The following is a 17,123-nucleotide window of genomic DNA, read 5'->3' as shown; positions in this document are numbered from 1 at the left end:
GAGTCCACGTCGACTAGATTGTCTTCGTGGCGACATATGATTTGTTATCTAGCTTCTTGTCGACGTAACACATTTGGTGTCCGGAATTAGGAAAGGTTTCTGGTAATACGGGAGTTCTCACTATCCGAAATTTCGGGTGTTATAAACAACATAACGGGGCATTAAGGAATCCGAAAAATAACGGGCCGGCGCCCGGATCCGCCTTTAAGCCTTTGTGCTTTAACTCGACCGTCTTCCTTTCGTCGCTTCCCTGCCATCTCGTGGCCGTTCTTACAGGATATGGAGACTGCGACCCTTAAACCTCTCGCCGCCGCGCTCCCGCCACCACCCTCATTGAACCACCGCATCCTCACCGCCACCACCGTTCCCCACTTCAAGCAAATCCACGCCCAAATCCTACGCTCTGGCCTCGACATCTCCGCCCCATTCCTTTCCAGGCTTCTCGCCCTCCCCCTCGCCTCGTCGCCTTCTTCCCTCGACTACGCCCTCTCCGTCCTCCTTCACTCGCCCAGCCCCGACTTCCGCCTCGCCAACCGCGCCCTCCGTGCCGCCGACCCCCGCCGGACGCTCGTCGCGTACGGCCGCCTCCGCCGAGCCGGACTCGCCCTCGACCGCTTCAGCTTCCCAACGGTGCTGCGAGCGGCGGCGAGGGCCCGGGGAGTGGCCGGCGTGGTGGCCCGAGAGGTCCATGGGCTCGCGGCCAAGACGGGGCTCGATGCGGACCCGTTCATCCAGACGGCGGTGGTGGGAGCGTACACGGCGCTCGGGCGGGCCGCGGAAGGTCGCATGGTGTTCGACCGAATGCATCATCGAGACCTCGTCGCCTGGGGCGTCATGCTCGATGGGTAGCTAACTTGACTCCTTTCTTTCTCATATACAGATTCATCAAAAGCGCAAAATATGGATAATTCCTTGCATTCTTCTTAAATAGCATTTAAAATCTTTACATGCATCGATTGCAGATAGCCCCTTTTCTTTTCTCCAAATTTCCTGGCTTAGAATTAAGGCCTGAAACAGATGCATCGTCTTGGCTTTGTAGATAAATTAATTACTGAATTGCCTCATATGCTTTCTGAAACCGACCGGCAGCTATTGTCAGAGTGGATGTTACAATGAAGCCCTGCAGCTGTTTGATGAGATGAAGAGCTCTGGCGTAATCCCTGATCGAGTGATCCTCGCTACCATCCTTTCGGCATGTGCGCGGACTAGAAATTTGACATCCGGTGGGGCAGTGCACTCGTACATTGTGGAATCTAACCTCTCTATTGATGCCCATCTCCAGAGCGCGCTTATTAGCATGTACTCCAATTGCGGATCGATGGACACTGCTCAGAGATTGTATGATGATACGTCACCTAAGAACCTGGTGGCATCGACTGCAATGGTCTTTGGGTATGCCAAGGTCGGCAAAATTGCAGTTGCACGAAGTATCTTTGACCAGATGACTGACAAGGACCTTGTCTGTTGGAGCGCGATGATCTCAGGGTATGCTGAGAGTGATCAGCCGAATGAAGCTCTCAAGTTGTTCAATGAGATGCACCTCTTAGGTGTGAAGCCAGACCAAATCACCATGTTGAGCGTCATCTCTGCTTGCGCTAATATGGGTGCAAGAGATCAAGCTAAATGGGTTCATATCTTTGTGGACAAGAATGGATTTCATCAAATTTTGTCGATAAGGAATGCTCTTATTGACATGTACTCCAAATGTGGAAGTTTGGTTGATGCAAGCACAATCTTTGATGAGACAGCCTTTAAGGATGTGATTACCTGGACAAGCATGATCACTGGGTTTGCGATGCATGGAAATGGGAGGTCTGCGTTAGCAGTCTTTGATCATATGATATCGGAGGGGGTAAAGCCTAATGGAGTGACTTTTATCAGCCTGTTATACGCTTGTAGCCATGCTGGCTTAGTCGATGAGGGTCGGAGGATATTTGAGTCCATGATCCAAGATTACAGACTTGAGCCCAAGCATGAGCACTATGGTTGCATGGTGGATCTTCTTGGTCGTGCTAGACTTCTTCAAGAAGCACTCGAGTTCATAGAATCAATGTCGTTTGCCCCAAATGTGGTGGTGTGGGGGTCACTGCTAGGAGCATGCAGGATTCACGGTGATGTTAAACTAGGCGAACTTGTGGCAAGGAGGCTACTAGAGCTTGACCCAAATCATGATGGTGCTTATGTGCTCCTGTCCAACATATATGCAAAGGCTAGCAGGTGGGAGGATGTGAGAGAGGTGAGAAACTTGATGAAGAATAAGGGAGTAATTAAGGAGGCAGGATTTAGTTGGATTGAACTAAATGGTCATGTGCATGAGTTCATGATGGGAGATAAGTGTCATCCAAGATCTAGTGAGATTTATGGGAAGCTGGATGAGGTTGTAAAGGAATTGGAGCTTGTGGGCTATTCTCCGGATACAACGACTGTTTTGGTTGATTTGCAAGAGGAGGAAAAGAGGGAAGCCATTCTGTTGCACAGTGAGAAGTTGGCTCTTTCTTTGGGGCTCATCGACTCGAAGAAAGGCTCTTCGATTCACATTGCAAAGAATTTAAGAGTATGCGACGATTGCCACACTTTCATGAAGTTGGCATCAAAGGTGTTTGAGAGAGAGATCGTTCTGAGGGACAGGACCCGGTTCCACCACTACAAAGATGGGGTTTGCTCCTGTGGAGACTTTTGGTGATTGGCCAGGGCGCAGTTTTGATTGCACTGTATATGTATAATTTATGATGAACATTAGATGGTAATCATTGTTACGGGCTTCATTTGTAACGTGTGGAAACATGAGAGGTGATCAGATCAGTCCTGATGACTACAAAGGAGTATCGGATCTCGTTGTATGCGCTTGTTTGAATAACTTGAAAAAAATCATATACGTGAATTTTTTGTTGTTGTGTTATACATGGTTCATTGTTATGCAAAAGCAGGATTGATCTAAGAATGTCTCCTTTTTTTTATATCTACTAATGTCTCTTGACCTACTAAATAAATTTTTCGAGTCGATGTTGGGCTTCAATTTTCATGAAAATGTCATAAATTTCAACTGGTGTTGCTTGGTTCACTTAACCTTTACGAGTCCCCTAATGATCTTTTCTCCTCCAAGCTGCCTTTGGAATATGTTATAGAACTAAAGTAATTATGATATATTGTTCTGATAGAGGGGAGTACTGATAAGATTGCTCTGTTATCTTGGTAAATTTATGGTGACCATATCCATGGCTCACTCATTGGACTTCGCTGTACTCTGTCGTAACTCTTAAGGAGAAGAATCAAACATAGGAACGACATATAACTATCATTTTGTTGGTCTAAGTTGCAATTATTGTGCATTCAGTGGCAGCCTGCCGGAGGATCACCATAGGTCTACATCAAAGTTGGAGATGCAAGTCACCTTAGATGACCTTCATAAGAAGACCCAGCAGGTCAACGATTGGCTTTTCTTTATTCAGTCAAGCTTTGACTTGACTCCATGTCCAATATAATGACCCTTCGGGTGCTGTAGAGGCAACTTAGAGCTGGATTGATATGAATTCTTCGTTACATTGACTTCGAAGGAGGAATGTGACCTTTTAACTTTTTGAATCACTTATTTGCCTTTTGTTTTTGTGATTGTCTAATATATATACACCTAATCAGTAAGAGTAAATGACAGGTTGATATTATAAATTTTAAAAAATTATTATATTAAATCAGGTATGGATATTGAGCTTTGATGGATGATGTCAGTGGTGGATTTTAAATGATTGACCAGGACTTACACCAGGAGCCTTTAGCCCTGCCTATGATGCTTAGAGCACTCGGCGTGAGTCCTGAATGATCCTTTTGATGTTCATTCTAAAAGTGACTTAGGTAGTAGAGAGAAGGGTCTGATCTTGTTAATCGTATTCGCGCCGATCTTTTATAATCGTCCTTCCATAATGATAAATATTTTAGAAAATATTAGAGATTTTTTTTGTTAAGAATTTTGATTGACATGATATATTTATTTACTGATTTTGTTCTCTCTTTTTATGACAGATATGGATTCTTAATTGGGATGGAATAGTTTTTCTATAAAATTTTAACATGAATGATTAGGATAATGAATTTATAAAAATAATCGTGAGTTGAATTAGATGGCTTCTTTGATGAATGCCTAGTATTTTTGTGATTATTTTAAAATATAATTAGGATCGTACACATTGACTCGAAGAATTTCGTCTGCACGTAATATCCAGGTTAAAAAAAATGAGATAAAGGCTATCTTTCATTAATCTGTCCAAGTGGATAAGGGTCCAAGGTAGACAGTTGCAACTATGAATTGAAAAAACTTGATCCATATGAGGAAAAATCCATCGTGGTAAGAGACACGAGGCGAAATGTGTCCGAGATGAGTGAGTTGAGAAAACCCAACTCGCATGAGAAGAAACACATTATAACGAGAGGTACAAAGCAAAATATACTTGAAGCATATTAGCGGAGAATACTCGGTCTATTTAAAAAAAAATCCATTGTGAGAGGCACAAGGCAAAGTATGCCTGAGACACGTGAGTCAAGAAAACTAACCCACATAAGAAAAAGTTTATTATGACAAAAAGCACAAGGCAAAATATATCTGAGATGCGTGAATTAGAAAAATTCGACTCGCGTAAGAAAAAACTTGCCATGACGAAAGACACAAGGCAAAATATACCTAAGACGCATGAGTTAGAAAAATCTAATCCATGTAAAAAGAAACTCGCCATGGTAAGAAGTACACAACAAAATGCACTCAAGCCATATGAATCGAGAAAAACCAACCCTCCTCGGTGTTTGCACAACTCATAGAGGTCGAGAACCCCAACCCCCATCGACTTTCTTATGACACGGGGAGGTCAGGCAACCTCGACACCCATTAGCATCAAAAGGCACTGGTGTTAGGTGGGCATCCCCGACTCTCATCAACGTTTGCTAGGTATATGAAGGTTGATGATTCTAGAGAGACACAAGTCGAGAAAGTTTGACCCTCCCCTCCCTTGTTGATTTAAGGATGTTAGGTGCCTTGACCCCCCCTCACCGAGTCATGGAGGTCGGGTGCTCGACCTCACTCGCTATCAAAGTACGGAGGTCAAGTGTCCCAACCCCCTCGCTCCTCTATTTTCTCCTCCTCCAATTGGAGCATATGCAACTATCTCTATAGTTCTTGTAACTCGTCGACTAAGGACTCGTCAGCTATCACGAACTACTTAGGCTTAGAAGGGACTTTCTTAGAGTTTTTCGGTAAGAGGAGAGGGGAGAGCCTATCTCAACTCTCCTTATCGACTTCCTCCGAGTAGAGACAAAATTCATTGACAGAGTTGTTGACGTCATTCGATAACAAGTTCTTCAATGCCTTTTGGCTCCTCCCCATCCTTTGAACGGTCGTGACTACCATGGTTGACTAGAAGGAAAGAGAGAAAAGAGAAATGCTAAACTTGTATTATAATAAGCTTAATAGAGCAATCAATTTATAGTTAGACGACCTTGAAAAGCTCAAATCTCTCTATGGTTCTCTTCATCAAGTGGATGTTTGCTTTTGAAAAATATCAATGATTTGAAATAGGAATCTCAACGGTTCCCCCCACTTTTGCATGGTGCACGTATTACATAAGTTGACAACTACACTTCAGAACCTCTTAGAAAGAATTTTTGAAATGTACTTTTGATCGAAAGGGGGGTGAGGGTATAACAAATGATAAAGAGAATATCGTCACTCGTGTAACTCCCGGGTTAAAAAAAAAAAAGACAAAGGTTGTTCTTCTTTCATTTGCTTACGTGGACAAGGATATAAGATAGATAACTATAAGCTCTCTTCCTCTCTTGTCACCCATACGAAGAAAAGACTAATGAAAAATTATTAGTGACGTTTGAGAATGGTTTCTTTATAAAATATTTTATTCTTTTATTATTATAGCCACGTATACTTTCAGATTAGTAACGTAGATATCGAAAAAATTAGGTTAAAATTTCTCGCAATATCGATCGTGAACTCTAGAACAAATCGATGTTGGTACCTCTATGGTGTCTTGGTACATGATCTTAACTATATTGGGTTGATCATAACTTCGGTAATATCTTTCAATAATGCACATCTATTGTGTCTTCGTACCCGTGTTTTGGGGAGACGTCGTCATGCAACGAGGACCAACCAAAAGCGGGCCCGCCCCCGCCATAATAGAGATGGACCCCATAACCCCTGCTCGTGAAATATCTTGACCTGATGGTGTCATTTTTAATAAAAAGGAGACCACCACTACGAAAATATACGGTAGTTGTTCACCCACCTAGCCGTCGATCTCCCACGCGGGCCCCATGTTGCGTCGCCTCTGTCGTCCGTGCTTCATTCCCGGAGGGAGGTGTGGGTACGGAAGACGGACGTCGCACTAGTTTCCCTCTTTTATTCAACATCGATAATTGTTGGGGTTGCTGCAGTAGTGGCATGACTGCAAATTAATCGAACTCGTTGGACATTTCTTTGAAGGTCTTCACTTGTATGCGACGTCGTCTCATGCACGGTATCTGACGGCCCACGGGGACAAATGAACGGTGGATCAATTGTCCGCCTAAAATTATCTATGCTGATATCTCTACATTCCTTTCCAGGAGCGGATGCCTGCGTCGATGCTTCGTAGAATTTAAATCCAGCTTAGTCACGGTTCAGATCCAGGGTTGGTTCCGGGTCTCAAGCTCGCCTCCGAGGAAGACGACCAACGGGCTGCAAACTCCTGCTCCACTTCGCCAGATTTCTCCCCCGAACCCATCTCATCTCCCTCTCGGTCGGTCGCGTTCGTTATCCGATCGTCCTCGTGGTTTTCGCGGAGTTTTTGTTGGCTTCTGTGGTGGTTCCCGCTGGAGAAATTCGGATCTCGGTTCTTCACCGATCGAACCCGAGGACATCAGGCGTCTCCCTGTTCTTTCGATGAATCGGTGAGCTTAGTTCTGCGATTTGGATCTTTACTTGTTTTTATTCTAGAGATCTGATGTTTTTGTTGCTCGATCTGTCATTTCAGGGTCCAGTTTGTTCGGATCCACTGGAGAGGGTGAAAAAAAATGTTTTAAGTTGTGGACCATCCTTCATAGCTGACCTAAAAGAAAACAATTTGTTGTTATATTGTTCCAGTAAACAGAAAAGCACTTAAAGCTCACTACAATAGAGAATTTTAATCTAGAGAATTACTGCCATGCTTACTTAAAAATCTGGAATTCCTTTCCACAGTTGGGACACTGCACATGGAAGAGCTAAAAGGTTAGCAAAATCTCCAGATTAAATACTCAGAAATAATCGAACCAAGTAATTTACTGTTCAACCGAACTAGACTTAGTATTCTAATTTGGTTACTTTGTTGCAACCGGGCGCTTGCCTGAGGTGTCTGGTGCCTGGGCTCAAGCGAGTGCCCAGGCGGCGCTTCATTGAAGCATGCTGCCTGATCGAAGCTTGAGGTGCTCTGTCACGGACTTAGTTGGTTTTGCCTAAGTCGTGCGGCACCCTTGCGTTTCCGTCCGCAAAGGTCAGCCTCCTCGAAACCTCCCATGGTCCTCTTAGGACCTATAAAAGAGAAACCGGGTTAGAGAAAGCGTCTCTCTCGGGATTCACAAGCAAACATTCCAGGAAACACTTCATAAACAATGCAAATTACAAATAGACCTTACAAGCTCAGAACAGTTGCACAACAAAGGGTCAAAATGGTCCATTACAGATCGAAAATCTCTCACACGTGTCCACATGACACAACCTTTATTTACAAGCCTAAAGAGGCCACCAAACCTATTAAAATAGGACTTTTAAGCCTTTGGCCGTCCCTCTATATACTGTGCAAAGCATAAACAACTAGAAAGACACGCATATACATAAGCATTACATCAAACATCCTGTTTCGAAGTTTGTCCGTGACATTCTCCCCCACTCATCCCTTCGACGTCCTCGTCGAAGCCTTTGTGGACACTGTAACTCCTTACCTATACTGAATCTTCAATCTTCCGCTCTAGCTGCAATGCGCCTCTTGGCTCCCAGTTGCTCTCTACTGCTATAGTTGAGTAATCGAACTTCTGATCCGCTATGCTGTTTCAACTCGCCAATGACTTTAACTCTGGTGTGGGGTTGGCTGAGTTGTGTTGATCCTTGTTGATTCCTGCGAATCTCCATATGAAGAAAAAAATACCATCCTTACTGTGCGCCAGTCTCTCAAATGCCTCATGTTGCTCGAACTGGGTGGATGCTTGTTGAAGCTTTAACGAGCATCGCCTCGCAAACTTTCCAAGTTTTGGATCCTTCCTCCACAAAATTTGCTCATCGACTCTTCTTTTAGTAAGTTGTCACTTCCAAGTAGATTCGCATCACTTCCGCTTTCGATTGACATTCTATAGGGAAATGAGGCGGATACTCTACTCTCAGTAGCACTGATCACCATTTGTGAGGATTTGACAACTATTGTCTTCCATTATCTTCAATGGGTCTTTCAACCTGTGCAGAGTTCCTCTGCTGGATAGATAAGAGAATTGGGGTACTCAGTTTCGCCCATTCTCTTAAGAGTTGAGAAGGCAAAGATTACTTGACTTCGCCTGCCTCCTCGAGATTGTACTCTATGCATCAAGCTGGTTACTAGCTTTCACCTGCTCTTTGCTCACACTTCTGAAGCAAAGAGCTCCTCTGCTGGATAGATAAGAGAATTGGGGTACTCAGTTTCGCCCATTCTCTTAAGAGTTGAGAAGGTAAAGATTACTTGACTTCGCCCGCCTCCTCGAGGTTGTACTCCATGCATAAAGCTGGTTACTAGCTTTCGCCTGCTCTTTGCTCACACTTCTGAAGCACTTGAAGTGTTTGCACTCCTTGCATTGAGTTAGTTACTGTGATTCACTTTCTCAATGCCATCGAACTTCTGGAATGCGGAAAGTTTTCACCCCGACTTGGAGTAATTCTCTAACAGATTTGGCCGCCTCTGGGGTTGTACCGTCTTCTTCATCAACCCTGCCGCCTACTCCACTGAGTAGCAAAGGTACAGCACCGCGTACTGCTTGCTTCGTTACTTGGTCGTGCACTCTTGCATGACCCGAAGTCCTTCACTTTCGGCTATCTGAATGAGAAGCCCGTTGACACCGGTCTTACGAAGTTCCTTGGCCTCCTGCCCTTCAGCCTTGTCTTGATACTTGGAGTTTGCCTCTGCATGCTCCATCTCCTCGGCCCCTTTCATGACCAAGCGCTCTCCCTCCATGAGAGCAAGGGATCAATGACTTTCACGGAAGTCCCGCCTCTGCGATACCATGGCGCTTCCATGCCCATGGCCCTACTATCCGTCGCCTCGCATCTGCATTCCTTTTCTTCACAATCAGTAGATATGTCTCTGTGGCACTCCGACGAGTCCAACTCCATTCTAACTGATGCTTGATTTTGGGTAGCTAAGTCCCTCTGAACTCGTCGTCGCTTCCTCGCCCCTTTCGACCCCCTGCTTCAACACCTCTGTGTTCACCAAGCAGATCCTTTTGGTCGATGGAAAGACAGACTGCAACTCCCATGCATGGCCTCTGCCATCACATTGTAGGATTCGCACCGATTCTGTTCTCCTTAGCTTCCTTGGTAGCAACGTTCGCTTACTCGACCTTGTCCTCTGACTTGCCGGGCTCTCTTAAGCGAATATAGGCTCTGGAGCAGTCCAACTCTCCAGCTACTTCGATCATACCTCTGCATGATCAAGTCCCTCCCATGGGACTCACTGGTACTTGCATTCGAACTTTTCCCTTGGTGGAACACGGCCCCCATATGCTGATGACCAAGGCTTTCATCCGATGCAAAATTCGATGCACGCACGGAAGACCCGCCTCTGTGGTACCATCGTTGCACATTTCATATTTTTTTGCACTTAAGCTTCATCTGACATGGTTATGGATCCTTCATGATTGCCCATGATGGACCGTGATCATAAGGGACTACCTTTAATTTGCTGATACCATATTATCAGGTTATAGATATGAAGGTGGGCTTAATATGCAGATATATTTAGTTAGTGTTCCCTATTAGATTATTTGCAGATGGGCTCATCTTCTTGGTAGAGTAATTGGCAATATGAGATTAATTTGAATATGACAGTTATGCTGTGTGCTTTTCTTTTATACTCTAGTTAAAGTAACTTTTTTTACCTGTTCTGTAAAACTAGGGCTATGGTTTTTGTAATTTGTTTTTCTATATTGTCATTTTACCATCATTTGCATGATAAAGGTGTCTCATGGACGGTACAATTTTATCTTTTGCAAGGACTAACAGATTTGTTGGCACTCGTACCATTGACCATTCCCTGGGACTTTGTGCTCTTAATTTATCAAGATATAACATATGCTATTTGCCTAAAGGTACTTGTACCTCCTGTTTTTATGAATTCTCAGTTTCTATCAGTAGGAAAGTTTTTTGCTCGTGGTTACTGACATATTTCTTTGATTTATTAAAACCTTTAAGAATAACTTGGATTTTTTAATATTTAAACAATTTCTGCATTTTAGTGAAATGAGGCTGTGAAGCAAGAATTTAAGTAAAATGATCACATTATGTACTTGTCTTTTATAAGTTATGCAGTGCCTCTGATATTGACAATTGGTGATCATACAGGATTGAAAGGTCGAATTGTTAGGAGTGCAATGAAATCTTATAAGCTTTCTGAGCTTACTCTTACTGAGGTTGATTCTCTCAAGGCTCGCCCTCGTATTGATTTCTCATCCATTTTTAGTGTGGTAAGTTTGATAATGAAATTGTTGGACCTTTAAGTGGTAAAGCTACTATGACAATTATATTGCACTTTTTATGGGTAGGTAAACCCAATCGTGGATGATGTACGGTGCAGAGGAGATGCTGCAGTAATAGAGTCAGTGATTCCTACATATGCTTCTAAATATTGTATAGAATTTTTCATTTGAACAACTAATGAAGTTATCAGTTGTTCAGAAGTCCAAAATCTCTTTTTCTTTTCTTGATCCAGTTATACGGCAAAATTTGACAAAGTTGTACTTGACAAAGTAGTTGAGCTTGTTTCTGATCTTCCGGTTCCAGAGGTAGGCTGGTTTTAACAGTAATCCAATGAGACTTATAACATGCTGTGAATTCTTCTTTTTGAGCTGACTGTAGAATGATAAATTTTGTCTTCAAATTTAGTTGCTGTATTACTATTTTTGAACAAGTATGCATTTGACATTTTTGGTTGTGTCTATCACTTATCAACTTTAGGACAGGCGATCATTGCTACCAGGGTTTTTCTTTCAGGTTATTTCGAAATTGTTAAAAGTCTTTTCAATTCAAATATGTTTCATAACTGTTATGTTGCATTTTCTCAGTCACCTTTTATGATACATTTGGTCTAGACGTTATCAGTTCAAGGGCTTTAGCATAATCATTGTGGTTAGTTATCTGTTATTGTGCCATTAAGTTTCTTAAGAGATTTCATGATCTTTTTTATTAGAGACCATGTCAATATCAGACTTTGTAAAAAGTTGTGGGAAATTGCTCTCATTAGCAATGTGGTTGTATTAGTCATATCTTTAGTTAAAGAAAACTTGTATTTTTGTTGTCATCTATTTGTACTTGCTTCAACCAATACATGTTAATGTTTGTGTATTGTTGTGTAATTGTTAAGCTTGATCCAGCTGTAAGGAAAGCATTTGATGTGGCATATGCCAATATTTATGCATTTCATGATGCTCAAAGGGTTCCTGAGAAGGATATTGAGAATATGACAGTAAGCAAATGACTTATAGTATTCTTTATTTTGTCACCAAGTTTTTCTTGCTCTCATTAACTGGTTTTGGATGTAATGATTATGCATAGGGAGTTCGGTGCAAAAGGATAGCAAGGTGCATCGGCGCTGTAGGGCTTTATGTTCCAGGGGGTACTGCAGTCTTACCCTCAACTGCTCTCATGCTTTCAGTGGTATGCTCATCTATTCCTAGGGATGGCTGTGGCGGTTCAGTCATGGTTATGTTGAGTTTTGATGCATGATGGTGAACAGATATGGTTGACTTTTGATTTCTTCCGTGCACCAGCCCGCACATATTGCCGGGTGCAAAACTATTGTTCTTGCAACTCCGCCAAGTCGTGATGGTAGCATTTGCAAGGTAGCCTTCTACAAGAACCTTGGCCCCACATTGAGATGAAGTTGAATCCATTATGTTTGCTGCAGGAAGTACTTCATTGTGCCAAGAAAGCCGGTGTAACTCACATTCTAAAAGCTGGGGGAGCTCAGGTTCAAGGATTTTGAGCACCCTTTTTTGCTCTGCAAATGGCTTTTCTTGTGCTTTGACTAATTTCTATCTGTTATATCTTCAGGCAGTCTCAGCAATGGCTTGGGGAACTCCATCTTGCCCAAAGGTACAAAATTCCAGTATGTAGTGGGGGTTACTTTATGAATTATTTTCTTTTATATGTTTGAGGAACATATACCAAAAGCAGCTGGTTGTCTTGTAAAATTAGTGACTGTAAATTCTAGGATTACTGGGCTTATGTTATTACAGCTTATCTTCTATTATTCTGTAATCTTCCATGTGAGTACTTTTTTGCATCAAAGAGCAAACACTTCTTGTTGCATTCTTTGTATTTGTTAGGTGCACAATGCATAAATATTTCTTAATGAGCTCATTTTCCAGTATCTCTTTCGGTCATTGTGAGCTTCTTTTCATTTTGAATAAAAACTTTGTTGTGGGGCCTTCCATTATCTAACCATCATCTGCAATTACTCCAAGTCCAAATGTCTGGTTTTGAATGAAACCAAAGACAGCCGTCAGTACTTATTCTACCATGCATAAATGATATCAAATGTGCTTAAATGTACGTCATCTTCTTTTGATGGTTTATAATCTCCCTGTTGATGGTGCCATAACTATCCATCAAAATCTCCTTATTTGACGTTGATCATCTGCTTCAACTCAATTTCAGTGTTGGTTACAATTGACTGGCCATATACTTAATATCTGAACCTTTAATGGTTTCTTGCAGGTTGAAAAATTTTTGGCCCAGGAAATCAATATGTTACTGCTGCGAAAATGATTCTCCAGGTATGGTTCGGATTCCTTAGCTTCCCTTATGCTTTAATTCTTTACTCTCTGTCCTTGGTTCCACATATTTTTCCTCTTTTAATTTTACAATCTTTAGGTTGTATTTGCTTGCACTATGATGACTCCGTCCAGAGATACACCACGGAGATCAGGGCCCAATTAGAATAAGTAGAGAACTAGTCTTGGTCAAATGGGAAGAAAAGCCTGTTATATGTTTAATTGTATCAGCAGAAAAAGTACCTTTTAGTAACAAGCCGAGATAGAAAAAGATTTAACTATGGAAAGAGAACAGAATATAGATGAGAAAGATACGTAGGAACTAGGAACAACCATCATCTTTAGTATCATATGTACATGTCAAATGGAAAGAAAAGCCTGCTATATGGTTGATCTCATCAGCAGAAAAAATAAATTTTAGGTAACAAGTCAAGATAGAACATATATATATATATGTGTGTGTGTGTGTGTGTGTGTGTGTGTGTGTGTGTATATGTATATATGTATATATATATATGTATGTATATGTATATATGTATATATGTATGTATGTATATGTATATATACACACACACTTATACATAGTTGTAGAAGTTAAGAAGTAAAATCACCACTAGAAATCTTCATTGTTTTCTTCAGCTAGATCCTGTTTTTCAATATTTTGAATCCTTAAGGACTCTTTCTAACTGAGGGCTGACATTTTGTGGACAAGGAACTACTAGAACCATATTGTAACTTTTTGTCAACTGTAACAGAATTCTTATTACTACCCAACTTTTTCTCATTTTAGAAGTCCTATTGTAACACTAATGCTTGTCATCTACTTTTTATAGATTTGACATCATTTTGACTCCTGGATACAATCAAAATATCATCTATTAGTTGTATTTAACATGGATTTTAAATAAAACTATTTTTTTCTTAATCTAAATTGCTAAAACTAGCCCTGACTAAGAACCTGGCAGCATCATACTATCACTGTTAATGAAAGGATTTGATTATGGAACACGTAAGAATTGTTGTGTAATAGTCTTCTACTCCTGATTCTATCTTCAATCTATTTAGATCAACTTTTTTAAAATGTTGTAGCTTCTATTTTGATTTCCCAAGATATCGTGTTGTTTCTTCTCTTAAAATGGTTCTTGAGATTTGTGGTTGGACATATCCTCCTAATCATAAGAGCAGAGATTTGGTGCTACAATATTTCAATTTCCGGTCGATCCGCAGAGCCTTCCAATTTGTTGGTCTGAGATTAACCTGCTTTTTGGTGTACTTCTCTTTTCCTGCAGAACAGTGAAGCAATGGTTTCCATTGACATGCCTGCTGGCCCTTCAGAGGTTCTGGTCATTGCTGACAAGCATGCCAATCCTGTTCATGTAGCTGCAGATCTCCTCTCTCAGGTCTTTATTCTGTTTGCACTTGTATTGTTCAATTGATTAGCATGTGTTTGATGGAGAATATTCTTTTTATTTCTTGTGTTGTTACTTTCTTATGCGAGCTATTTAGGTAGTGGGCATCTATTATCTGGAATAAGGCTCCAGAAAATCCCAAGTCAAAGATGTTGACGTATGTAGTCAATTCTAAGACCAGCAAACCAAAAATATATTAAATTTATATGAATTCACTTTTCAAATTGATGCTCTGTAGGTCTTTAGTTGCAAGGTTTTAAGCATCAGTCAGATTAGCATATGCTGTCTAGTATTTTCCAACCTGACCAACTGCCGGTATCAAAACGCTTAGCTTGATACTAGTACATATGTTATTCATTTATCTATTATTTTATTTAATGATTCTGGGTTGTATAGGTCCGTAAATAGCCTGGTTTACTGGTACTGTATGGTCCAATATGTTTCCAAAATAGGTATCAAACTGGCATTTAAAATTTTCTTGGTTTGATGTTCTTATTTCTTTTTGTACTCTACTAAATTTACAGGCAGAACATGGTCCAGATAGTCAGGTGGTTCTTGTCGTTGCCGGAGATGGAGTGGATATTGATGCTATCCAGGCTGAAGTTAGCAACCAATGTGCTAGCCTTCCCAGAGGAGAATATGCTTCAAAAGCACTGAGTCATAGCTATGTTGTGTTTGCCAGAGACATGGTTGAGGTTGGTTCTGAATACCTGCTTGTGCATGCCACATGGTTTCAACCAGACTAGAGGTTCTAAATCCATTACTAATGCAACTGACATATATATACTAAATTAAGTTAACTAGTCTACTTCAAAGTGCCTATGGGCTTATTTCTAGGTGCAGTTGAAGTTTCAAGGACATTGCTGAAGTTTTTGGTATTATATTGAAGCTATTAGTATTGACCTTATCATCTGAAGTGATTGGAAATATGGGCCTGAGCATATTTAGCTTAATACCAAAGTCCTGGCAATCCGCTGGATCTGTATACAATATTGTGCTCTATGCTCTGGGCTGTGGTTTATTTACAGCAGAAGCATCAGTTTACACTGGATTGCTAAATTGTGTAGTTCTAGCTCCTTTTGTTTGCTTGTGAAAGAACCAAAAAACATTGTATTTTGCAGGCAATTTCCTTCTCGAACTTGTATGCTCCTGAGCATTTGATCATCAACGTCAAGGATGCGGAAAGGTGGGAGGGTCTCATTGAGAATGCTGGTAATTTGCTATGGTTATAACCATTGTTTCAACATGTTAGAGAAAGAAGTTCTGTTTTACTCTCTTTGGAGCGTATCGTTATTATCACACAGTCTCCAATCAATTGAAACTCATCTGTTGGAAAGCATCATTTACAGTTAAAATTTGTTGAGGACAATAAATTCTTTGCTAAAATTGTCTAGTAACTTCTGTGGATCACTGCAGGCTCAGTCTTTTTAGGACAATGGACGCCGGAGAGCGTTGGTGATTATGCTAGCGGCACCAACCATGTCCTTCCCACATACGGATATGCAAGAATGTACAGTGGGGTGTCACTAAACTCATTTCTCAAATACATAACTGTACAGTCCTTAACCGAGGAAGGTCTCAAAAACATTGGACCGCATGTAGCAAAGATGGCAGAAGTCGAAGGGCTGGAGGCTCACAAGAGAGCTGTTACCCTTCGGCTGCAGGAAATCGAAGCTGGCCTACCTGCTTAGCTGACATAATGCAGGTCCAAAATGCTCTGGGAACTTATAATATCATAGGCTCCTCCATTTGAGTTTTTTGAGTTGGTACGTTGAAGCACAACTTATCTCGGTCAATGTTTGGGTTTCTGAACTGAGCAGGTTGTTTCTTGAAGACCTTTACCATTTTGCATCATTCATAATCTGCTAAAAGGCCAAGCTGTTGGGGGTGCTCTTTCTTCAGTGCCCACAAAAGCAGCTCAAAGTGGGGAGTGAATAAAACAGTCAGCTCATTTTTACGTGCAATAACTACATCCTCAGATACATTCATCATCCGGTTTATGCTTGCAGAACCTAATTAAGTTGTGTTCTCACTGTTGTGCAACATTTTGAAGCTCACAATCAACGAACAAATGGAAAAGACAAGCCAATAACCAAATGGATAGGGTGTTGCTGTTCGTATTCACATCATCTTATGTGGCAGCAGACATGCTGTAGAACTTGTCGCCACCGGTATTTGCTACGTAAGCCATCCTTTCACGTTACTGTTCTAATATGCAAGAAACTTTTTTCTGTTTGATATGCAACATTGTTGATTGTTTTAGTCTAAAGTAATATTTGAACTTGTGCAGACCTCGAGTTTCTCATGAATTCATTGTTGTCCTGTATATCTTATATGTGTGATTTGTCACATGCTTAAGATTCGAGTCTATGGTTTGTTTATGGAGAAACATCATCGACCAAGAACTCATGTAGGAAAACCACAATTCTTGCTCTGGATATTGGATTTAATTGTGACAGACATAATTAGTCAAATTTGGTTAGAGGGTTGTGCCCACAGCTAGTAGTTTTTAATTTGAGATGTTGGATAGCCAGATCCTCCACTCCTGAAGGCTGCCATGAATCTTTCAACAAGATCAAGAAAATTATTGGATGGGAAGAAGAAAAAAAAAGATAAGAAAAAGTGGGACACAGCCAAATAAGACAGCTGTTCATGGATTGGGAGCAGACATCGAGATCTCTTGGAGATTTGATG

The 17,123-nt window shown here is 41.3% G+C and overlaps 1 protein-coding gene and 1 pseudogene across 1 annotated transcript; both read left to right on the top strand.

Moving 5' to 3' along the window:
- The first annotated feature begins 230 nt into the window (after window positions 1-230).
- Window positions 231-2,881, top strand: LOC135592825 (pentatricopeptide repeat-containing protein At4g14820-like). Its single transcript, XM_065082507.1, has 2 exons — window positions 231-845; window positions 1,090-2,881. The coding sequence occupies exons 1-2, from the start codon at window positions 280-282 to the stop codon at window positions 2,681-2,683; spliced, it is 2,160 nt and encodes a 719-aa protein (XP_064938579.1). The 5' UTR covers window positions 231-279; the 3' UTR covers window positions 2,684-2,881.
- A 3,766-nt stretch (window positions 2,882-6,647) lies between these two features.
- Window positions 6,648-16,718, top strand: LOC135592834 (histidinol dehydrogenase, chloroplastic-like; annotated as a pseudogene).
- Window positions 16,719-17,123: the final 405 nt, after the last annotated feature.

This window comes from Musa acuminata, chromosome BXJ1-9 (genome assembly GCF_036884655.1).
Source record: "Musa acuminata AAA Group cultivar baxijiao chromosome BXJ1-9, Cavendish_Baxijiao_AAA, whole genome shotgun sequence".
Taxonomy (NCBI): Eukaryota; Viridiplantae; Streptophyta; class Magnoliopsida; order Zingiberales; family Musaceae; genus Musa; species Musa acuminata.
The sequence above is the reverse complement of the archived record's forward strand: the minus strand, read 5'-3'. Positions and strand labels throughout refer to the sequence as shown.